The sequence below is a fragment of the Rhinoderma darwinii genome, chromosome 6 (genome assembly GCF_050947455.1).
Source record: "Rhinoderma darwinii isolate aRhiDar2 chromosome 6, aRhiDar2.hap1, whole genome shotgun sequence".
Classification (NCBI taxonomy): Eukaryota; Metazoa; Chordata; class Amphibia; order Anura; family Rhinodermatidae; genus Rhinoderma; species Rhinoderma darwinii.
Window position 1 is genome coordinate 74,952,835 of NC_134692.1, and position 25,019 is coordinate 74,977,853.

General features: G+C 41.7%; 1 protein-coding gene across 2 annotated transcripts in view; it reads left to right on the forward strand.

The window, feature by feature from the left end:
* The window catches only part of VPS16 (VPS16 core subunit of CORVET and HOPS complexes), a 286,660-nt gene that overhangs the window by 245,410 nt on the left and 16,231 nt on the right, over positions 1 to 25,019 (forward strand). For both annotated transcript variants that reach the window (XM_075829956.1, XM_075829955.1), the window contains exons 20-22: positions 1,323 to 1,400; positions 6,083 to 6,252; positions 10,465 to 10,561. In XM_075829956.1, coding sequence (XP_075686071.1) covers positions 1,323 to 1,400; positions 6,083 to 6,252; positions 10,465 to 10,561 — 345 coding nt within the window. The remainder of the gene's footprint in view (positions 1 to 1,322; positions 1,401 to 6,082; positions 6,253 to 10,464; positions 10,562 to 25,019) is intronic.

The window sequence follows — 25,019 nt, forward strand, 5'->3', positions numbered from 1 at the left end:
AGCAAACGTGATATTCTGGGAACCAGTGAGGAGTAATTGTGGTGAAATAGTAGAGTACTAGGGTAAGTGAGGTTAATAGAGTTCCAAACATATGGGTAGCTGGCAGCTAGAAGCAATCGAGTGGTAGCATTTAAAATCAGTTTTTTTTTACATTTTGTTTGAAGATGTGAAAACATTTAAGTGAGACAAATATGTAAAAATAGAATAAATCAGGGTTACTTTCTTACACCGCTGTAGCCTTGGGGTAAGTTCACATGCGGCAGATTTGTTGCAGAATTTTCTTTGACTGTCCCATTCATCTGAATGAGGGCTTACAGAAATTCAAGAGTAGGCAGTGCAAACAACCCCATTGAGATTAATAGAATCAATTTTCCTGTTGCAGAATTACTCTAATACAAAGCATTTGCCATAGTAGTAGTATTTTTGTTTTTTGTAATAGATTTAATTTATTGGTCTTTTTTAAATAAAAAAACCCACAGAAAACAATTAAGTCAGGCAGCGCTAGTACAATACGAAACTATACAATACATAATGAACGTTCTAAAAAAAAAAAACTGGGACCTCGTCACAACACACCTAATGCACCTAAATATCTGCGCAGCAATCAATGTCACGCACAAACTCAATCAATCACCCCTTTCCCTCCCTTTGTTCAACCCATTAGAGCAGAAATATTCCTCATTATGGAGCGCAACCACCAAGAGATTTTTACTTTGTCACATTTTTACGCCCTGCATCAACAACCTTTCTAGCAGAATAAAGTAAAGAAAAAAAAAAGTCTAAGATATCTTTCATTAATGAGCATGTTTAAGTTTCAAATCACCCGCGGGAACAACATCAACAGAAAAGCAAATTTTGTATTTAGAATTTCAATCACTCGTGTCGAAAATATGGTTCGTTTTTGCGACATTCCCACCATGCTGCATGTAGGAAAGTACCAGCGTTAGTATGGCATCTAAAGCAAAGATTATTAGACGTTTATGCCCCTCTTGAACAATTTAGTTGGTGTAAAATAATTCCTATGAAGGAACTTAAATTGTATCTCTAAAGGTGTCAGTAAGTTCCTTACAATCCTTCGTTGTCACAGCAAACCTGTACTCATCCCAATTATCAAATGCATTCCTAAGGGCTTGGATTTAATGTCATAAGAAAATTATAAACATGTATAAAGGCTTTAACCGGTTTCGACGTTCTAATCAGAGAGTCTAATGGAAAGAATGACTGGGTGGGGGAGAGATAACGAACTGCTTCTCGGTCACATGAGTTGTGATATAGGTATTTTCCCCATTTTAACTATAAACTGTATTTGTTCATTTGTACAGAGTGTTGAAGGACGTGTTGCAGAGCTGCAGAATGCTGTAGATGAATACAATAAAGCAAAACATGATTTGGCTGCTAAGGTGAGAATCATTTGGTAAACTCAATTTTCATTTTTTCTAGTTTCCTAATAACTGTGAACCACAGGGGATTTAGGTATTTTTATTTTATTTTTATTTGCTTTAAAGGCCATTTACACCTTTTATAATTAAATTATTGTTTTTTATTAAATCAATGTCTTTAGTGGTTTTAAGCAACGATTAATTTATATTAAAAAAATGTTTAGATACAGCTTTTATACATCCTCTATATATAGAAACTGTATCATTCTCTTTCATACGATTTTGTCAGTTCAGCAGAACTGACTGCTCAGCCAACTGTAGGTCCTGTGTGTCTCTGACACAGGATTCACCTAATATCGATCATATCTGGCCTAATTTTTTTAAAAGTCCTTTTAATTTTTTTAGGAGGTTAGAAGGCTTATACGTCTGAAAATCGACTGCGCTATTGATTTTGTAAAAAAAAAAGGGACCCTTTCACAACGGTGATAAATGGAAACCATTATCAAAGTTTCCGTCACCATTGAGTTTTCTAAGGGTAGTTGGTGATAACCTTTGATTGGTGATGCCCATTGATTGGTGATGCAAACAAAAGCTATGGTTTCAGTTTGCCTTTCAGTTGAGGGGTTCCCCCGACGGAAAGCTCCGACGGAACCCCTCAACGGAAACTCAACGCTGATGTGAACAGGCCCTAAAACCCCAAACAGAACAACTACAAAGCAATCGCGCTCCCTCTCTTCTGTGCCCTACAGCGTGCCCAAACAGCGGTTTACGTCCACAACCCGTATATGGCATTCCCATATCCAGGAGAACCTGCTTAACAATTTGAGGTATTTGTCTTCAGTGGCAGAAGCTGGTGCACTAAAATGGCATATCAGTGGGAAAACCACTGCGCATTATTTTCTAGTAAAAGAGTAGTATTGGGTCAAAATAGTTACTGCACCCCTTAATAAATGCATTGAGGTGTATAGTTTTCAAAATGAGGGTCACATCTTGAGGGTTTGATTTACTATTTGACCTTAGAGCCCTGCCGATTGTGGGCCAATGCTGTGAAAAAATCACCAATTAGATCTCAAATGCGCATGGTGCTCTTTCACTCCTGAGCCCTGCCATACATCCAGCTAAATGATAAATGCCTTGAGGGGTGTAGCTTCCAAACTGGGGTAAATTTTCAGGGCTTTCCACTATGCTCTGGTATGTTAGGGGCTTTGCAGATGCAACTTGGCGCCCAAATACCAATCCAGCAAAATCTCTGCTCCAAAAGTGGCGCTCTTTCCCGTCTGAACTTTGCTGTGTGGGGTATTGCCGTATTCGGGAGAAATTGAGTAACAAACCAAACAGCGCTCCTGCCATTCTGAGCCCTGCCATTTGTCCAAACATATGAAAACATATGGAGTATTGCCATACTCGGGAGAAATTGGTTTACAAATGTTCTTTTTCTCTTTTAACCCTTGTGAAAATTAAACCATTCTACATTTTAGTGGGAAAAAAAATAGTTTTTATTTTTACGGCCAAATTCCATTAAATTTTTCAAAAAATCTGTGGGATTTAAATGCTCGCTATACTCCTAGTTAGATTCCTTGAGGGGTGTAGTTTCCGTAATGGAGTCACTTTTGGAGAGTCTCCACTGTTTTCATCCCTCAGGGCTTTGCAAATGCGACACAGCACCCATAAATAATTGCAGCAAAATTTGAGCTCCAAAAGCCAAATGACGCTTCTTCCCTTCTGAACGTTGCGCTGTGTCCAAACAGCCGTTTATGACCACATATGGGGTATTATCGAATTCGGGAAGAATTGCTTTACAAATGTTGGGGTGTTTTTCCTCCTTTATTCTTTGTGAAAATTAAAATATCTGAGGTAAAACTACTGCTTGCGTGAAAAAATTTAGACTTTAATAATTTTTACAGGCTAATTCCAAGAAATTTAGCAAAAAACCTGTGGGCTTAAAATGTTTACTGCACCCTTAGACAAATTCCTTGGGAGTTTAGTTTCTGAAATGGTGTCTTTTTGGAGGCGTTTCCACTGCTTTGTCACCACAAGACCTCTTCAAACCTGAAATGGTGCCTAAAATATATTCTAGTAAAAAGGAGGCCCCAAAATCCACTGGGTCCTCCTTTGCGTCTGACGCTTGTGCTTCAGTCCATTACCACACTGGGGCCACATGTGGGATATTTCTCAAAACTGCAGAATCTGGGTAATAAATATTGAGTTCTATTTCTCTTGCAAGATCTTCTGTGTTACAGAAACAATTTGATTAAAATGTAGTTTCTTAAAAAAAAATTGTTTATATATATACCTTCAAACAGGACCCAATATGTGTCTGATACCTGAATGCTATGTATGGTGACTTCTGAAATAAATTACACTAGACTCATTTAGCACCAGTGTTATTAGACAGTACCTATCTAGTGATCTATATATTCTTTTGCAGTGTTTAGCATTAATACCATGCCTATGGTTGTACTATGGTTTTGTGAGTGATCCACACATAGATTCCATTTTTTAGAATCTCATTCTGTTTTTATATATTTTGTGTTCATGATAGTATATGTAATAAAATGTATACATTTTTCTATGATCTGTGCCGTAATGACTACTTGTTCTCAAGTGTTTATGTTATATTGGAGTTGTGCTACTCTGTATTGATACTCTGGAGGTGTTCTAGAAACTTAATGCGTTACACCTAACCAGTTACTGTACCTGTGAGACAATTTTGTTGATAAAGTTCTCAGCCTTGTAGCATCCTAGAAAAATAAAAGAATGTTAAAAAAAAACTATGCCAACATAAAGTGGACACATTGGATATGTGAACTAGTAACTATTTTGTGTTTTATTACCATCTGTCTTACAAGGAGATACATTAAAATTTAGAAAAATGCTACATTTTTCACATTTTCTCCAAATGTATGTTTTTTTCACAAATAAACACTCAATGTATCTACCAAATTTTACCATCAACATAAAGTACAATGTGTCATGAGAAAATAATCTCAGAATCGCTTGGATAAAAAAAAAAGCATTCCAAAGTTATTACCGCATAAATTGACGGCAGATTTGAACAAATTTGCCCATTCCTTATAGGGAAAGTGTCAAGAATTTTTTATTTTTTTCACGTAAGTTACTTGTTTTAATTATTTTCTTGTTCCCAGAATTACAGCAGGGTGAAGCTAGCTGACTCACAGATGCTGTTAATGTGGGAGGGAATCTCACCCCCCCCCCCTCCCTATTTTTGGCTACAAGTCAGGAAAAGGTGTCTTCAAATTGCTAAGCATAGTCCGGCTCCCATTTTGGGAGTGTTTGTACAATGCAGCTGGTAGACGCTATAGGACACACCAAAAGGCTAAGGGTATGTTCACACACTTATTAAATAAACATCTGAAAATACGGAGCTGTTTTCAAGGGAAAACCGCTCCTGATTTTTAGACGTTTTTTAATCAAACTCGCGTTTTTCGCAGCTTTTTTTTTATGGCCGTTTTTGGAGCTGTTTTTCTATGAAAAATGGCTCCAAAAACAGCTCAAGATGTGACATGCACTTCTTTTTCGCAGGCGTCTTTTTACGTGCCGTTTTTGAAAATGAGGCGTAAAAAAATGCCCCGAAATGATGAAAATACACGGTGTGTATTTGACGTGATTTTTGGCACATTTTACATGCCAAAAACCGCATGAAAAACGCTTGATTACCCTTTTCATTTACTTAGTTGGTAAAGTTCGCTGTTAGTACATACAACGCGCTTTTTTACACACGCGATTTTAAAAAACGCGTTGTGTAAATATAGACGTGTCGAGTCAATTCCATTGCACGTAAAACGTGCCAAATGTTCCCATAGTCAATTGGAGTCCTAATTATGCGTCAAAAAGCACACACGAAATGCATAAAAAACCTGCAAAAAAAGCGTCAAACGCTTGATTAAGCTTCCCATTTACATCAATGGGAAAGCGAGCCATTCGTTTTATACTCAAGTGTTTCTAAAAAGCGGTTTGCGTGAAAAAGAACAGTTGGGGTTGTGTGTGGCGCAGATGCATGTTTGGGGGGATTTTTGTGTGTGGGGAGGGTGCTCGCCGCTGATTCTTCAAAACAGCTGATAAGCGGCTGTGAAGGATCAGCGGCGCCCGTGCATACTCCGCTGCACAAAAATAGGACATAGCTCTTCTGCGCAAACTACACACACCTTTCTGCTGCGCGCGGACACATTTTTGCTGCGAGCGCGCACCTTTCTGCTGCGCGCGCACCTTTCTGCTGCGCGCGCACCTTTCTGCTGCGCGCGCACCTTTCTGCTGCGCGCGCGCGCACCTTTCTGCTGCGCGCGCATCTTTCTGCTGCGCGCGCGCGCACCTTTCTGCTGCGCGCGCGCGCACCTTTCTGCTGCGCGCGCGCGCACCTTTCTGCTGCGCGCGCGCGCACTCCGTTCTGCTGCGCGCGCACACACCGTTCTGCTGTTTTTCCCCATTCCACCCCAAAGTGTTTTCCCCAAAAAAATGTTTCAAAGTTTTTCAGACAGAGCATTATATGGTACATTAAATGGTGCAATAGAAAAAAAACTCAGCCCACAGAAAACAAGCCATCATACGGCTATGTCAACGAAAATATAAATAAGCTATGACTTGTCATTAAGGGGTTAAACAGAATTTACATTTTGTCCTTTGATGTTTCTTGTGCAGTTGTTTATGGAACTAATTTGTACCCCACACTCTAATTGCTTTTTTAGGTTACGGAGGATCAAATCAAATTGCTAAGAATTCAACGTTCTCTACAAGAAAAGCTTGATAAACCTTATCTAGACTACTCATTACATGACACTATCTATAATCTGATTCTTGATGGCATGCAAAAAAAAGCTGAGCAGCTTTATAAAGAATTTAGAATCCCTGATAAAAGGTAAATGATTCTTATTTTAGTTGGAAATGTAGCATTGGTACATGATTTATCCTTTTGAGTCCTAGCTAAAGTGAAATGTTTGTCCAAACCAATATGCGTTGTGCTAATAAAAAATTTAATATTAATCAATGAAAGCTTAATTGGGTTGTCTGGGCATCGGGCGGTTTTTCATGCTTATGGCCCATCTACAGAATAGGTCATCAGTATATGATCAGTGGTGGTCGGTCATCCGGACCCGGCACAGATCTGCTGTATTGGCTTCCTGCGACATGGGAAGTTTTACTGTGGTTAAAGTCATCTGCTTTTGGACCCAACCACTGCAAAACTTCCAGTGCTGGAGACAGCTGATCGGTGAAAAAAATATTTTTATTTATGTTGGTTACCTGGTGTTAAAAAATAAAAATAAAAAAAAAATAAGTTGCACTAAGTTCCAGGTTGCAATCTTCGGACTCCCGGATATGCAGTTTACAACCTGCTCCTAGTTTCAGAAATTTCTCATGTGGACGTGTCCCTTTCAGTAATACATGCTGGATGTGAGGTCTGGGACTCCAGGATGCTGCTGTCTTCACTAGATCTCATGTATCAGCAAAGCTTTCTCTCTACACTAGCCTGTGTAACCACCCCCCTTTTGCTATCTAAACTCCAAACATTCTGAACTGTTTTAAACTGGCCCCCTGAACACTTTGAAGCTTTCCACCCTCTCCTCTCTCTTATTTGCCATGTAATACCCCCTGTCCCTTCCTGTTGCTATCTCCAACACGGAGAGAACGGAGGGGGAGAACATATTATATCATTCCGCAAGGGGAAGTGGACTGACAGATTTGAGTTAGAAGCCAGTTATTTACAGAAGCTGCACATACGGTAGGAAATTTTTCATGAAGACTATATAGAAAGCTGCTTAAGTTTGCATTTAGGATTCAAATGTACAGTAACAAAGACTTCAATTTAATGGTGTCCATAGCTTTTATATTTAAAGTAAACCTCCAGTGGATTTAACTGTATGTTGCAGCCGACACCTCACTGCAATGGCCGGGATATCTCTAATTCCTGACTGTTTAGCCACCTAGATGCCGCAGGCAATGGCGTTTAAAAGATGAGTGGCCCCCTCGGTCAGCCCATCGTGATCATGAGTGCCAATTGTTGTCTTGGCAGTTTAAGCGGTCCAAAGCTACCGTGGCATTTGAGCTGTTAGAAAGAACAAAAGTTGTATAGATGAATGTTCTGTAAATGGAGAATTACTTGAATTTAATAATGTTGTAATCAAGTACGTGTTGTACTAGAGATTTCAAACTCTGTCCTGTTAATATAAGTGGACGAATGTCAAGTAAATAGTTCACGAAGTCAAGGCCTGCAAATAGTCCCCAGTACCATTATTTTTATAACCAACAAAACCATTTGTGTGTGTGTGTGTATACATAAACTATTATATCATTTACCATTGAATACTGATTGACCATGATGAGCTCCTCATGTGTGGCCGCTACAGTATAAATGCTCAGCGTTATCAGTCCCCTCTGTCACTCTTCCCTCTCGCGGTGCAATTGCGGTTGGGCCGATGGTTGTCATGGCAGCCGTGGCACCTAAAGAAGGCTCCTTGGTCTGCCATCTGGCAGGGCTTGATAGGAGCAGGTACATGGCACAATAAACTGTGTTACATAGGTATTGCAGTGTATTGTACAAGCAATCAAAGTCCCCTAGGGGGACTAAAAAAAAGAGAAAGTACAAACCATTAAATAACATTTTTAATGTACAATAGCACAATGTCAATAATAGCACAAAATGTTAAGAAAAAAACCCTAATCTTTTTCTTCCCCTAAAGTAATGTGCAAAATAAAAAAAGTAAACATAATTGGTATCACTGTGTCAATAAAAGACAGAGCTATTAAGATACCAAATTATTTAACCGGCCGGAGGAACGCTTTTATTAGGAAAGCCATAAAATCACTATGCCGGAATTGCTGATCACCTCGATTCTCCGAAGAAATGTAATACATATTGATCAAAAAGTCTTATGTACCCCAAAAAAGTACCAATAAAGGCTACAGCTTGCCCCGCAAACAAGCAAGCTTTCACACTGCTTCATTGACGGAGAATTGAAAAAGTTATGGGTCTGGAAATATGGCCACACAATCTTTTTTTTTTTTTTTTTTTTTTTTTTCCTTTGTAAAAGTAGTACATCATAAAAAAACTAAATTAATTTGATATCATCATAATCATATTGACCCACAGAATGACGTTAATATATCGCAGTTCTTTTCCAATTTAAAAGGACAGAATTTTTTTTTAGTTTCCCAATACATTGTATAGTACTCTAAATGGTGACATTGACCAGTTGCTGACTTCCCATAGACTAATAATATCATGGCTTTTTTAAAACTACCTGCAGAGATACTCTCTTGACACTCCTTCCAGTTCATCAGAGCTCTCTGACCCCACTTTCTCTTTGCGAAACTAAAATAAAAAAATGTACACAAGGCGCCACATCATGCGGATCAAAACGAATGACGGATGAGTGAATAACGGAAGTAACACTGCTCACCTTGTAGAGTTGTACAGATACAGGTACAACACTGTTGTAGGCAGGGGTAAATCGTAATGTCGGCTGCAGCTATCCCCAATCCGGTGGGTGTGATGAAACACCACAGTCAATGAGTAAGAAAGCAAAAAATAAGCAGGGGCAATCCCAGCGCTGTCAACATATACATAAATCAACGATGATGCAAAGTAGGAAAAGAAGGTATTGTATTAGCCTCTTAAAACAAGGGCAACGCGTTTCAACACTGGTCCGGCATCTTCATCTGGCATGGTCTGCTGGGTCCTCATAGGCTTGCTGACAGCAAGTGTATGACTGACAGGCTCTAATACACTGCACTACGTATGCAGTGCAGTGTATTAGAATAGCGATCAGAGGTGCAGTCTTTCAAGTCCCCTAGTGAGACAAAAATAAGAGTTTAAAAAAGTTAATAAAAATGTTGTAAAAAAAATTTACGTTTTAAGTTAAAAGATCCCAAATTGCCTTTTTTCCCATAATAAATATTTTATTATTGGGCAAAATGAAAAAATGAAAAAAAAAATTATACATATTTGGTATCGCCTCGTCCGTAATGACCCAAACTATAAAACTGTTACGGAATTTATCCCGCACGGTGAACGCCGTAAAAAAACACCATGAAAACGCCAGAATTTATGTTTTTAGGTCTCATCTCCCAAAAAATGGAATAAAATGTGATCAAAAAGTCACATTTACACCAAAATAAAATAGCCCATCCCACCCCAAAAAATCTCTGACACAGCTTTCCATGCAAAAAAGAAAAAAAGTTATGGGTCTTAGAATATGGCGACACAGAAAACAAATAATTTTTTAAAAAAAAAGGTGATTTTATTGTGCAAAAGCTGCAATGCAAAATATATAAATCTGGTGTTGTAATACCAAATTATCGACCCCCCCCCCCCCCCAGAATAAAATCAACATGTAAGTTATGGCACATGGTGAATGCATGAAAAAAAACAATAACAAAAAATTCCAGAATTTCTTGTTTTTGGTGATTTCCGCTTTCAAAAATTAAAAAAAAAAAAGTGATCAAAAAGTTGTATGTATGTAAAAATTATATGCAATGGGGATACACAATGTATAGTCTGGATAACAATTCAACACATTAACTCCAGTAAATGTTCCTCACCATTCCCAATATCAAGGAGGTTAGATGTGGTAGATGAAGTGTTGGAACTTGGTGTTTCTACTGCCGGGTCTCCCAGCCTTCACATAAAGTGGTTCTGCAAAGGATAAAAGCAGACAAACATAGCGCAGACTGCAGCGGTGGATAAAATCTTGTCGTACTTTTTATTCTGTTACTTTGTGAGTATATGAAATAAAGTGCTCATAAATGTAAAAAATCTCCTCGTTGCACGCCAAGCCTCTCCTGCCCTGCCCACACTGAATACAGATTAGTGCAAACCATATGTCAGTACATTATAAAAAGTGGTGAGTCCCAAAATGGTACCAATAAAATCTGAAGCTTGTCTTACAAAAAAACACACCCTCCCACCGCTCCATCAACCGAAAAAATAAAAAAGTGCATACGGTCGTGTGCGTGGGGCCTTAATCTCTCTTAATAATGGTTAGTATTCTATTGAATCAACAAATGAAGACTTGCATTCTAAAAATCTTTCCTGCAATCTGTTATCTGATGTAGCATGTATTTCTATCTTCAGGTATTGGTGGCTCAAGATATCTGCACTGGCAGAAAAGGAAGATTGGGAAGAGTTGGAGAATTTTTCAAAAAGTAAAAAATCTCCAATAGGATACCTGGTAATTGTTTTTATCTAAAGTTTATGTATTCTACGTTTTTAATACATTTTTATTTTCTATTCTAAGAAAAGGCAGAAATTATCACACTATGGCTGACATATCTAATGTGTAAAAGAAGTGTAAGCAGTTCACTGTTTTCGCCATTCAGTAACATTTCAACCGTCCATAAGACCTTTCTCATTTATACTCCATTTACAGCATATCAAAATAAACAGCCAGCCAAGACAATATATGTGAGAAGAGTCACATTAGTGTCCAAATCCTCACAAGGTTTTAGATCCTCTTCTAAGTACGATGGCAAAGTGTACCTGCATCCTTGGGCATAGGTTAAATACTCGAAGCAGGCTACATCCAATTGATACTGGGTGAACTCTGTAGGAATCACAAGCTCTGTTAATGGGGTCCAAAAGCAGTTGGATAATGGTCTACACCAGGGGTCTCAAACTCGGCCGGGTAAGTGGGCCGCATATAGAAAAAAATGTGAAGTTGACGGGCCGCATTACTTTCAAATTTCATACAATACAAAATTATTATTAATCAATTAGTTATTTGAACTACAATAACACTATATTACTATAATAACACTACATTACTATAATAATAGCGCTAGGTTTCAAATTTGAGAGAATTCTCCACGTGCTTATTTCAACAATCCAGCTTTCCAGTTTGTGTCGCTAAATGCAGTCCGGCGGCTCAGTTGGCAGCGTTTGGCAGACACACATGTCAAGATTAGGCAGCCCCTTTTTAGATAATGCCACAGTGCCCTCTGTGGATGCTGCCGCAGTGCCCTCTGTGGATGCTGCCGCAGTGCCCTCTGTGGGTGCTGCCGCAGTGCCCTCTGTAGATGCTGCCGCAGAGTCCTCTGTAGATGCTGCCGCGGTGCCCTCTGTAGATGCTGCCGCAGAGTCCTCTGTAGATGCTGCCGCAGAGTCCTCTGTAGATGCTGCCGCAGTGCCCTCTGTAGATGCTGCCGCAGTGCTCTCTGTAGATGCTGCCGCAGTGCCCTCTGTAGATGCTGCCACAGTGCCCTCTGTAGATGCTGCCACAGTGATGTCAGGGTCTTGCCCAGAGCTGGAGTCCCGGAGCAGAGCCGCTTCTAGCACTCGAACTACAGTAGATTTGTGACTGCAGCTCTGGATTTGTTTGGAGTATGGGACCTGATGTTACAGTACAGTTGTGACTGCAGCACTTGATGTGACTGGAGTATAGGACATGATGTTACAGTAGAGTTATGACTGCAGCTCTGGATGTGGCTGGAGTATAAGACATGATGTTACAGTAGAGTTGTGACTGCAGCTCTGGATGTGACTGGAGTATAGCACATTATATAATAGTAGAGTTGTGACTGGAGCTCTAGATTTATTTGGAGTATAAGACAAGATGTTTGCATCTGCATCTACTGATCTTGCAGTAGAGTTGTGAGTGTAGCTGTGGATGTCTCTGGAGTATAGTACATAATGTTACAGTAGAGTTGTGAGTGCAGCTCTGGATGTGACTGGAGTAAAGTACATGATATAATAGTAGAGTTGTGAGTGCAGCCTGGGATTCCAGCTCTGCTCCTGACATCACTGTCCATATATGGACAGAGATGTCAGGGGCAACCCCAGAGCAGAGCCTATACTAGCGCTCTGCCCGGGACTCCGCTCTGGGGAAGACCCTGACACACTGTCCATATATGGGCAGCGATGTCAGGGAATTCCACAGAGTCCTGGACCAGAGCCGATACTAGCGCTCTGCCCGGGACTCCGCTCTGGGGAAGACCCTGACACACTGTCCATATATGGGCAGCGATGTCAGGGAATTCCACAGAGTCCTGGAGCAGAGCCTGTACTAGCGCTCTGCCCGGGACTCCGGCTCTGGGGAAGCCCCAGACATCGCTGTTCATATGTGGACAGCGAAGTCAGGGAATACCAGAGTCTCGGAGCAGAGCCGATACTAGCGCTCTGCCCGGGACTCCGCTCTGGGGAAGCCCCAGACATCGCTGTTCATATGTAGACAGCGATGTCAGGGAATTCCAGAGTCCCGGAGCAGAGCAGATACTAGCGCTCTGCCCGGGACTCCGCTCTGGGGAAGACCCTGACAAACTGTCCATATATGGGCAGCGATGTCAGGGAATTCCACAGAGTCCTGGAGCAGAGCCTGTACTAGCGCTCTGCCCGGGACTCTGGCTCTGGGGAAGCCCCAGACATCGCTGTTCATATGTGGACAGCGATGTCAGGGAATTCCAGAGTCTCGGAGCAGAGCCGATACTAGCGGCTCTGTGTCCCGCGGGCCGCAGATGACAGCCCCAGGGGCCGCATGCGGCCCGCGGGCCGCGTGCTTGAGACCCCTGGTCTACACTGTTTCTTTCTAGTTTTTGCTACGTTAAAGCATTATTTCAGGCACAAATATTTTTTCTGGCCTAAAACGGCACCACCATTTTCTGCAGTACTGTACAGATATTCTCATCAGTTCAGTCTATCTCTCTAGTGTAGCTCACGTTATAATTTCCTATCTCAGACACACACAGAAGAACACTAAGGCAGCAAGCGAGTTTGCACCACTCACCTGGTCCTTGAGACTAGCTGCAGGAAACTTTTTGCCTGGCCTTCAGCCAGTTGAATAATGTACCGTATTGTGAACTTTTCCATGTCCCTGTTTTTGACAAGGCCTTTAATGTTTCTGCAACCAACCTACAAAGAAGAGTCTATATTCCACCAATATTGAATATAAAATGTGCACATTTTATTAGATACAAAGATAAAAGCACATATATAGAACAAAGATGATTACCACAATGTGATAGAATGGATGCAAGGCAATAGAAGAGACTGAACAAGCATGGATATACGATAAATAATGTCATCCTCTAGCAACATCAATGCCATTTAGCATAAGAAATAAAAATCCCAATATATGAAGTAGTTTGCAGTTAGAATAATGACAACAATGGGGAATATCCCTATATGAATAGCATAATGTAAATTACTGTTAAACAGCAAAAGATGAGGTAAACACCAGTGTATAATAAACATGTATAGTGCCTAAAGTCAAGTATATCTTACCCATTGGTATATTGAAGATCGGAACTTCCTGGCATTACACCCTGTAGCGCGTTTCGGCTCGAAGCCTTCGTCTGGGTCCCAGACTAACCCATTAGCGCAATGACAAACCTTGTACACCCAGGAGACACTGAACCGCTTCATAACCTCTGTCAAGTACAGTGGATGTGAATAGCTACACAATATTGAAGGAGGCCAAAATGGCCATATCAGTTATGGGAATATCAGCAGTTTTTACAAAAAATACATGGTATCCTGAATGTAAGAAACAGCACTCACTGCATACTTGCGCAATACGTGTTCTAAGAAAATAGCTGCACTGTTGAAAATGGAGCCACGTTCCGAGGCTATTGGACAACCAGGAGGGTTAAGCAGGTTATTTACCTTTGGGGAGTGTATAGAGGATAGGTATTCTAGGGCAAGCCACCTGTAAATACTAAGATAACTTGGCATCAATAAAACCATACATTTTTGTATCCGCAATCAGCAGTTTAATTGCCCTATTAAATTCATCTGTAGGGTACACATCCAATTTCTCATATAATTCTCCTGGTTGTCCAATTTTCCACGTATTTAATTTGCGTATTTTACTTGTGTCCATCACCACCAAGACCCCACCTCTATCGGCAGGCTTGATAGTGATGTGTTTGTCGTTCATTAATTCCACAATGTCTTTCTTTCTGAATGTGTCAGATTATTCCTTAATGACACATTATCTTAACATTATGTTGAATCATGCAGAAGTATGATTCTATTATACAATTATCCTGTCGGGGCTGGAAATTACCTTTAGTAAACGAATTGTACGCACTTAGGTTCAGCTATTAGATGATACGGGCAAATAAGTGTAGTGGCTCAGTTTAAAAGTGTGGACCCTGCCAAACTTTGCCCCTACCAGACAAGCTCTCTTTGTATCACTCTCAAGGCCCCTTAGAGCTTTAATAGATTGCTGAAGACACCTAGAATTGAAACTACCGTTACAAGAGACTCGATATGTAATGTCCGAATACTTAAAGATAAGCTTACTTTGGCTGTCCTCTTAACAACTTATTCTGTTGTACCGTGGATCTCAACTGTAAGCACTCTACAAACTTTCTCATTGCACCATGTTACAAAGAACAGCTGTGCACTCATTGACCAACTAACTTTTCCCAGGAAGAATTGGGTGGAAACAGGTGACTGGATCTCTAATTTATTCCAATCATCATTAGAGACCGTTAAATGTCACCCCTCTGGATGGCAGTTAGTCAGGCATGCGGGGTCTTTTCACGCTGTTAATATAATTTTAAATCAGATTTCCCTATCTTTAACCCCTTAATGACGCAGCCTAGTTTGGGCCTTAAAGCTCAGAGCACATTTTTCAAATCTGACATGTATTACTTTATGTGGCAGTAACTCTGGAATGCTTAGACCTAGCCAAGCGATTCTGAGATAGTTTTCTCGTGATACATTGGACTTTATGTTAGTGGTAAAGTTTGGTCGATATATTTAGTGTTTAATTGTGAAAAACACCAAAATTAAGAGAATTTGGAAAAATTTGCATTTTTCTGAATTTAAATGTATCGGCTTGTAATACAGATAGTAATATCACACAAAATAGTTAGTAATTAACATTTCCCATGTATCTACTTTGTTTTCTTTTATTTTTCTTTGGACGTTACAAGGCTTAGAACATCGGCAGCAATTTCTCATGTTTTTTTGAATAAAATTTGAAAAGCCTTTTTTTAGGAACCAGTTCAGTTCTGAAGTGGCTTTGGTTGCATTATAGATTAGAAACCCCCATAAAACACCCCATTTTAAAAACTAGACCCCTCAAAGTATTCAAAACAGCATTTAGAACATTTCTTAACCGTTTAGGGGTTTCACAGAAATTTAAAGCAAAGTAGAGGTGAAATGTACAAATTTTTCTGTAAAACAGAAGTTTAACCGGAGAAACACTACTCAATATTTATTGCCCAGATTCTGCAGTTTTTAGAAATATCCCACGTGTGGCCATAGTGTGGTAATGGACTGAAACACAGGCCTCAGAAGCAAAGGAGCACCTAGAAGATTTTGAGGCCTCCTTTTTATTAGAAAATATTTTAGGCACTATGTCAGGTTTTAAGACGTTTTGTGGTGCCAAAACAGTGGAAACCCTTCAAAAGTGACCCTATTTGGCAAACTATACCCCTCAAAGAATTTATCGGGGGGTATAGTGAGCATTTAGACCCCACAGTTTTTTTGCTGCACTATGTGGAATTAGGCTGTGCAATTGAAATTCACATATTTTTCTGATAAAAGATGAAAATTTTTAATTTTACAAGGAATAAAGAAGAAAAAGCACTACAAACCCTGATTACAGCACTACCCCATATGTGGTCATACACTGCTGGTTGGACAAATTGCACGGCTCAGAAAGGCAGGAGCACTATTTGGCATGTAGATTTTTCTGGATTGGTTTCTGGGCACCATGTTGCATTTTCAGAGCTTCTGAGGTACCAGTACAGGGGAAACCCCTTAAAAGTGACCCTATTTTGGATCTAGAGACTTTGAGGAATTCGATACGGGTCGATACGATTACGGTGATACCATATGTTTATAGTTTTTTTTATGTCTTATGGCGTTTGTACAATAAAATACTTTTTATAAAAAAATCATTTACTTTTTGTGTTGCCATATTTTAAGAGTCCTAACTTTTTTTTATTTTTCCATCAGAAAAGCTGATCGTTTCCATCAGTACCATTTTTAGGTACATGCAACTTTTTGATCTCTTTTTATTTCATTTTTTGGGAGGTGAAATGACCAAAAAATTTTGATTCTAGCATGGTGTATTATTTTTTTATTTTACAGCGTTCACCGCACGTGATAAATAACAAAATAGTTTTGTAGTTCTGGCCGTTACGGACGCAGTGATGCCAATTATGTATAGTTTATGTATTATTATTATTTTTAATAATAAAGGACTGATAAGAGAAAAAGGGGGACTTTTACTACTTTTAAACTTTTATTTTTATTCAACTTTTTTTTGCATTGTTTTTTTTTGGCCCTCTAGGGTACTTGAAGGCAAGAGGCCCTGATCGCAAATCTAATACACTGCACTACAGCTGTCAGCTACTCACTGAGAGCAAGCATAGTGGGTCCTGACTTTGTCAGGACCCACTAGGCATCCGTAGATGGCATAGCCGGAGGCCATTGTTAGACCTCAGCTTGCCATAGCAACCATCGGCAGCCACAATCATGTGGGACGTCGATGGTGTTTTAACCCCTCAGAACGGTCCCTGCACACTGAGCTGTGATAGCCTGCTGTTGGAAACAGCAGGTATCACAGCACAGCTCAAACACGCATCGGGGATAAATGGCGCCGTGTTAACTGAGGTCGGTAATATTACTGAGCGCGAAATATGCGCTCAGCCCAACGTAATAGTACCGAGCTGAGCGGGAAGGGGTTAACTAATCCCTGTATTGTTATGCTCAATAGTATGGAATCAGATTAAGTTATCGCAACATTGGTGTAGAAAGATCTACGCAATATACACCAGCCATAACATTAAAAACCTGACAGTAGTAGTGAAAACCATTGATTATCCCAGCAGCACCTGCCGATGAGGTGGAAGATATTAGGCATCAAGTTTGTAAGTTGATGTGTTGGAAGCAGTAAAAACTGGCAAGCGTAAAGGATCTGAGCGACTTTAACAAGGCTTTCCTTGTTATGACCAGACGACTGGGTCAGAATATGTCCGAAACAGCAGGTCATGTGGTGTGTTTCCGGTATGCCCACTGCATACCAAAAGTGGTCCAAGGATGGACAACTAGTGAAACTAGCGACAGGGTAATGGGCACCCAAGGCTCCTAGCTCGTCTGGTCTAAGCCCACAGAGGTGCTACTGAAACAAAAATATCTATAAAAAAAAAGTAATGCTGGCTATGATAGCAAGGTATCAGAACTGGACCGTGGAGCTATGGATGAAGATGGTCTGTTCTGATGAATGACATTTTCTTTTACATCATTTGGACGGCTGGGTGCATGCGTGTCACTTACCTGGGAAGAGATTACACCAGGATGCACTATGAGAAGGCAAGCCGGCAAGGCAGTGTGATGCTCTGGGCAATGTTCTGCTTGGAAAATTTGGATTCTGGCATTCATGAGGATGTTACTATGACACGTACCAACTACCTAAACATTGGTGCAGACCAAGTACACCCCTTCATGACAATTGCATTCCCTAATGGCAGTGGCCTCTTACAACAGGATAATGGTCCCTGCCACACTGAAAAAATTGTTCAGGAATGGTTTGAGGAACATGACAAAGAGTCCAAAGTATTCACTTCGCATCCAAATTCCCCAGATCTCAATCTGATCAAGCATCTATGGCATGTACTGGAAAAACAAGTCTGATCTTAAGACCTGATTTACACAGCGTTTTGCATGCGCAAAAGGAACTTAACAGCTGCGTGTGTCATCGGTGTATGATGCACGGCTGCGTGATTTTCGCGCAGCCGCCATCATTATGACACTCCGTTTGGATGTTTGTAAACAGAAAAGCACGTGGTGCTTTTCTGTTTACATTCAGTTTGACAGCTGTTGCGCGATTCACGCAGTTCACACGGAAGTGCTTCCGTGCGGCATACGTGGTTTTCACGCACCCATTGACTTCAATGGGTGCATGATGCGCGAACAGCGCACAAAGAAAGGACATGTCAGGAGTTTTACGCAACGCACTCGCGCTGCGCAAAATTCACGCACTGTCTGCACTGCCCCATAGCCTAATATAGGTGCGTACGACACGCGTGAAAAGCACGCGCGTCGCACGCGAGTATATTACGCTCGTGTAAATGATGCCTAAAGGAACTGCAGCTCAGATCTTGGTGTCAGATACCACAGTACACCTTCAGAGGTCTTGTGGAGTCCATGGCTTAACTGGTCAGAGTTGTTTTAGTGGCACGAGGGAGACCCACACAATATTTGGCAGGTGCTTTTAACCCCTTCGCACTCCACGACGTACTATTCCATCATGGTAAATGCACCGTTTGCGCTCAGTGACGGAATAGTAAGTCGCGAGAGGAACGGCCATTTCGGCCATCCTCCCGACACATATAGGAGCTGTGACAACTGCTGTCTCGTGCCTCGTTTAGCGGGGACCTATCGCAGTGTCCCCTCTGATTAACCCCTTAGAAGCCGCGTTCAATAGCGGTCGCGGCTTCTTAGGGGTTAAACCACCATCGACGACCAGCTACATGATAGCAGGCGGCGATTGTTGCTATGGCAACTGGAGGCCTAATAATGGCGTCCGGCTATGCCATCTATAGAAGCCTAGTGGGTCCTGACAAAGTCAGGACCCACTATGCTTGCTGTCAGCGAGTAGCTGACAGCTCTAATACACTGCACTACGCATGTAGTGCAGTGTGTTAGAATAGCGATCAGGGCCTCCTGCCCTTCAAGTGATAAGGTAAACAAAATATTTTTTAGTCACCACGCCTCTTATAAATAGAATAAAAACTGATATAGATGAAAGAAATGAAAATGCGGCACTCACCCGTTTGCAAATCTTTTTAACTTTATTGTGTCACCTTGGCAAGGATAAAAGCATTACAGGGAGGACAGCTAGTTGTAGGTTACTTACAACTAGCTGTCCTCCCTGTAATGCTTTTATCCTTGCCAAGGTGACACAATAAAGTTAAAAAGATTTGCAAACGGGTGAGTGCCGCATTTTCATTTCTTTCATCTATATTATACTACAAGACTGTCTGTTTTTATGCTGAGCACCGCCCGAAGTTTGCTTAAATGAGGAAACCCTGACTCCACTTGCATCTATCTGCCTGTTCCATGCTGTGAAGATTGAGAGTGGTGCCGACTTCCTTCTACTGTGCTTTAGAATAAAAACTGATCAAAAGGTTGCATGCATGCCATGAAAACTACAATGAATTCCTCAAGGGGTCTAGTTTCCAAAATGGGTTCACTTTTAAGGGGTTTCCCCTGTACTGGTAACTCAGAAGCTCTGCAAGTGTGACATTGCGCCCAGAAACCAATCCAACAAATTCTACATGTTAAATAGCGCTCCTGCCTGTCTGAGCCCTGCCGTTTGTCCAACCAGCAGTTTATGACCACATGTGGGGTATTGCCGTAATCAGAGAAATTTCTTTACAAATGTTGGGGTGCTTTTTCTCCTTTATTCCTTGTCAAAATTAAAAATTCATACCTTTTTTGGAAAAATATGATTTTCAATTGCACAGCCTAATTCCACAAAATGCAACAAAAAAACCTACGGGATCTAAATGCCCACTATACCCCTCGATAAGTTACTTGAGGGGTGTAGTTTGCCAAATAGGGTCACTTTTGGGGGTTTCCACTGTTTTGACACCACAGGACCTCTTCAAACCGGACATGATGCCTAAAATATATTCTAAAAAAAGGAGGCCCAATATCCACTTGGTGCTCCTTTGCTTCGGAGGCCGATGCTTCAGTCCATTAGCACACTATTGTCACGTGGAATATTTCTCAAAACTGAAGAATCTGGGCAATAAGTATTCTCTGGTTAAACCTTCTGTTTTACAGAACAAAATGGAATAAAAAAAGATTTTCTGACACAAAAATGAAATTTGTAAATTTCACCTCTATTTTGCTTTAAATTCCTGTGAAAAACCTAAAGGGTTAATAAACTTTCTAAATTCTGTTTTGAATACTTTGAAGGGTCTAGTTTCTAAAATGGGGAATTTGATGATAGAGGTTTCTAATATATACGCCCCTCAAAGCCACTTCAGAACCGAACTGGTACCTAAAAAAAACGCTTTTGAAATTTTATTTAAAATATGAGAAATTGCTGCTTATGTTCTAAGCCTTGTAACGTCGCAGGAAAATTTTTTTTAAAAAAAATGGTGCTAATCTAAAGTAGACATATGGGAAATGCAAACTAGTAACTATTTTGGGTGGTTATAACCCTCTGTCTTACAAGCAGATACATTTAAATTCAGAAAAATAAAAAAAAATTTCAAATTTTCTCTAAACGTTGCTATTTTTCACAAATAACCACTGAATATATCGACCAAATTTTACCACTAACTTACCTGCAAACGCCGATGCTGCTGCAGAATCAAATGTAGCCTCTGGTGCCGATGTGTCCTCGCTGGTCCGACACGATGCAGGACCTGGGGCAGGAAGTGAGTGACGTCACAGCGTGATCTCTCGAGAACACGCTGTGTGTCTGCACTGCCAGAAGCTGGGCGTTGTGAAGAGAAGTGGATGATACTTCTATACACAACGCCCAGCTAGTAAAATAAGTAAAAACTCCCAGATGTAACGAACACAATACACGCCCAGTTGTACTTTAGAAAGCCTCATTTACATAAATATAAAAATGGTCATAACTTGGCCAAAAATGCTCGTTTTAAAAAAAAAAAAAAACACGTTACTCTTATCTCCATTGCAGCGCCGATCTGCTGCAATAGGAGATAGGGGTTGCAAAATCTGGTGACAGAGCCTCTTTAACCCCTTCCCGCTCCTTGACGTACTATTACGTCATGGCAGCTCTATCGTTCGCGCTCCATGCCGTAATAGTACGTCTTGCAGTTAGAACAGCGGTGCGCGCGCCCGGCGCGTTCATGCGCTGTGATAGCTGCTGTTTCTGACAGCAGGCTATCACGGCATAATGGGACGGGACCATTTACTATGGTCCCGCCTCGCCGATCGCCGCTATTGGCTAGTCAGTGAGTAACTAGCCAATAGCAGCGATCGGTCTCATTCAGCACAGCAGTGCTCGAGCCCGGCGTTCCTGAGCTGTGAAAGCTGCTGTTTCTGACAGCATGCTATCACAGCATAATGTGCCGGGACCATTTACTATGGTCCCGCCTCGCCGATCGCCGCTATTGGCTAGTCAGTGAGTAACTAGCCAATATCAGCGATCGGTCTCATTGAGCACAGCGGTGCGCGCGCTCGGCGCGTTCATGAGCTGTGATAGCTGCTGTTTCTGACAGCAGGCTATCACAGCATAATGGGCCGGGACCATTTACTATGGTCCCGCCTCGCCGATCGCCGCTATTGGCTAGTCAGTGAGTAACTAGCCAATAGCAGCGATCATTCTCGTCACTTCCTCTCTCTGACCTCACATCCTGCTGCAACCGCCCTGAACGCCCTGTTGGAGTTAGCGAGGCGTTGAGATCGGTTGTGAGCAGAGAGTCAGAGAGAAAAGAAGTGAAAAAAAGTGAAAAAAAGTTTCTAAAACAACGTTTTTTTGGCTTCCCACCACCCCATCCACTACCCACTCCTGTTCCCTTCCTCTTTGAGTTCTACCCACGTTTTTTGGTCAGTGATCTCCTATCACTGACCACTTTTCAGTCTTCAGGACCACATTTCTTGGTCCCTGGGGATTTTTTTTTCATTTTTTTCTATATAAAACATAAAACAAAAATAAAAATATAAAAAGAAAAAAAAGAAACAAAAAAAAATAGTTAGTTTAGCCAATTTTGAAAATTTAACTGGTTAGTTTAGTATTAGGGTTAGTTAGTGTCAGGGAACCGTCAAAAAGCGTAGTTAGGTATAGTGTCAGGGAATTTAGCGTCAGGAATCGGTCACCGTAGATAGGCTTAGCGTTAGGGATCCATCACCGTAGTTAGGTTTAGCGTCAGGGAAGCTCGGAATAATTAGATAGGTTTAGTGTCAGGCACCCGTCACCGTAGTTAGGTTTAGTGTCAGGGAAGCTTGAAATAATCTAGATAGGTTTAGTGTCAGGGAATCGTCGCCGTAGTTAGGTTTAGCGTTAGGGAAGTCCACATAAAATTTAGTTAGGTTTAGTGTTAGGAACCCTCGCCCTAGTTAGCTTTAGTGTCAGGGAAGTCCACTTGCTCTCTAAAAACAAAACACATTTGTGCTATCCTATTGCTCCCAGTTAGGGATTTATTTTTTTGCTGTATATAAATTTTGTCTTAGCACAACAAGCATGTCCCAACGGACATTTACTGCTGAAGAGGCGTATGCATTTCTGGCCTCCGACACAGACTCGTCGGATGGCGATACACTATTTTATTTGTCTACCTCCTCATCCAGCGATGAAGAGGAGGGACCCCCTAGGAGACGCCCCAGGACCACCACCATAGTAGAAATCCCTGAGAGAAGTGACCCCACAACAAGTGATACCCCTGAGCGAAGTGACCCCATTTGGACGCCCACACCAGACCATTATGAACCCCAAATCCCTGAGTACACGGGCAGCCCAGGGATCAAATTTAACACGGCAGGGTTCAGTGAGATGGACTTTTTCAAGTTCTTCTTCACTGATAACTTTATAGAGCTAATGGTCACCCAGACTAATTTATATGCCCAACAGTATATCACCAAGAACCCCAACTCATTTTATGCCCAATCCCAGAGGTGGACTCCTGTAGACGCAGCAGAGTTGGGCAAGTTCTGGGGACTGCTCTTGAACATGGGGCTTCTAAAAAAGCCATCCATTAGGACCTACTGGAGCACGGACATCCTATACCACACCCCGATGTACCGTATGGCCATGTCCAGGATGCGTTATGAGGCAATACTTCGCTTCCTACATTATGCCGATAATAAGCAGTGCCCACCCCGAGATGACCCCAGTTTTGACCGTTTATATAAACTGAGACCCTTATTAGACCATATCAGTGCCCGGTTTGCCCAAGCATACACCCCCGAGAAGTGTATTTCCATTGATGAGTCCCTGGTACATTTTAAAGGGAGGCTTCAATTCCGCCAGTACCTGCCAAGTAAGAGGGCAAGGTATGGCGTGAAGTTGTATAAGCTGTGCGAGAGTGCATCAGGGTATACATATAAATTCAGGATATATGAAGGGAAGGACAGCAGTATTCAGCCCCCAGAATGCCCCCCCTTACTGGGAATTAACGCAAAAATTGTGTGGGATTTGGTGCACCCACTGCTGGACCAGGGTTACCACCTCTACCTGGATAATTTTTATACCAGCGTCCCGCTCTTCAAGTGCCTCGCTTCCAGAAGGACTGCGGCATGCGGCACTGCTAGAAAAAATCTTAGAGGCCTCCCTAAAACACTGCTTGGGCAAACACTCAGAAGGGGTGAGAGCAGGGCACATTCTAGTAGCAACATATTGTGTGTCAAGTACAAGGACAAGAGAGATGTCCTTGTATTGACAACAATACACGGCCACACCAGTACCCATGTACCTGTACGAGGTACCAGTACAGAGACCCCCAAACCAGATTGCATCCTGGACTACAATAGGTACATGGGAGGGGTGGACTTGTCAGATCAAGTCCTGAAGCCCTACAGCGCTACGCGGAAATCGAGGGTGTGGTATAAGAAGCTGGCCGTGCACATCATACAGATGGCATTGTACAATGCGTACGTGCTACGTCGATGTGCAGGCCAGAGGGGAACTTTCCTGGAATTTCAAGAGGTGGTTATAAAGAACCTAATTTTTGGCGACCAGGAAGGAGGGGCACCCAGTACTTCTGGAAGCGGGGCCACACGCATCGTACCAGGGCAACACTTTCCAGGAGAAGTTCCCCAAACTGGCAAGAAGGGAAAAAGTCAAAAGAGGTGCAAAGTGTGCTATAAGAGGGGGATAAGGAAGGACACAACATACCAATGCGACACGTGTCCCGAAAAACCAGGGCTCTGTATGAAAGATTGTTTTAAAATTTACCATACATCCCTTGATTTTTAATTTACCCTGATGCACTCCGCACAGCTTATCCCCCTCATCTTTCCCTTTTGAGCCCTGCCATGTGCCCAAGCAGCAAATAACAGCCACATGTAGGGTATTGCCGTACCCGGGAGAACCCACATTACAATTTATGGGGTGTATGTCTCCAGTGGCACATGCTGGGCACAATATATCAGACACTGAAATGGCATATATGCATAGGAAATTGCAAATCTCACTTTGCACCATCTGCTGCGCATTACCTTTTACACAATAACTGTGGGGTCAAAATGCTCACTACACCACTAGATGAATGTCTTAAGGGGTGTAGTTTTTAAAATGGGGTCACTTCTCGGGGGTTTCAACTGTACTGGTACCTCAGGGGTTCTGCCTACATGACTTAGCACCAGAAAAGCTCCAGTAGGCTAAATGGTGGTCCTTCCCTTCTGAGCCCTGTCGTGTGCCCAGGCAGCTAATAACAGCCACATGTAGGGTATTGCCGTACCCGGGAGAACCCACATTACAATTTATGGGGTGTATGTCTCCTGTGGCACATGCTGGGCACAATATATCAGACACTGAAATGGCATATATGTATAGGAAATTGCAAATCTCACTTTGCACCATCTGCTGCGCATTACCTTTTACACAATAACTGTGGGGTCAAAATGCTCACTACACCACTAGATGAATGTCTTAAGGGGTGTAGTTTTTAAAATGGGGTCACTTCTCGGGGGTTTCAACTGTACTGGTACCTCAGGGGCTTCTGCCTACATGACTTAGCACCAGAAAAGCTCCA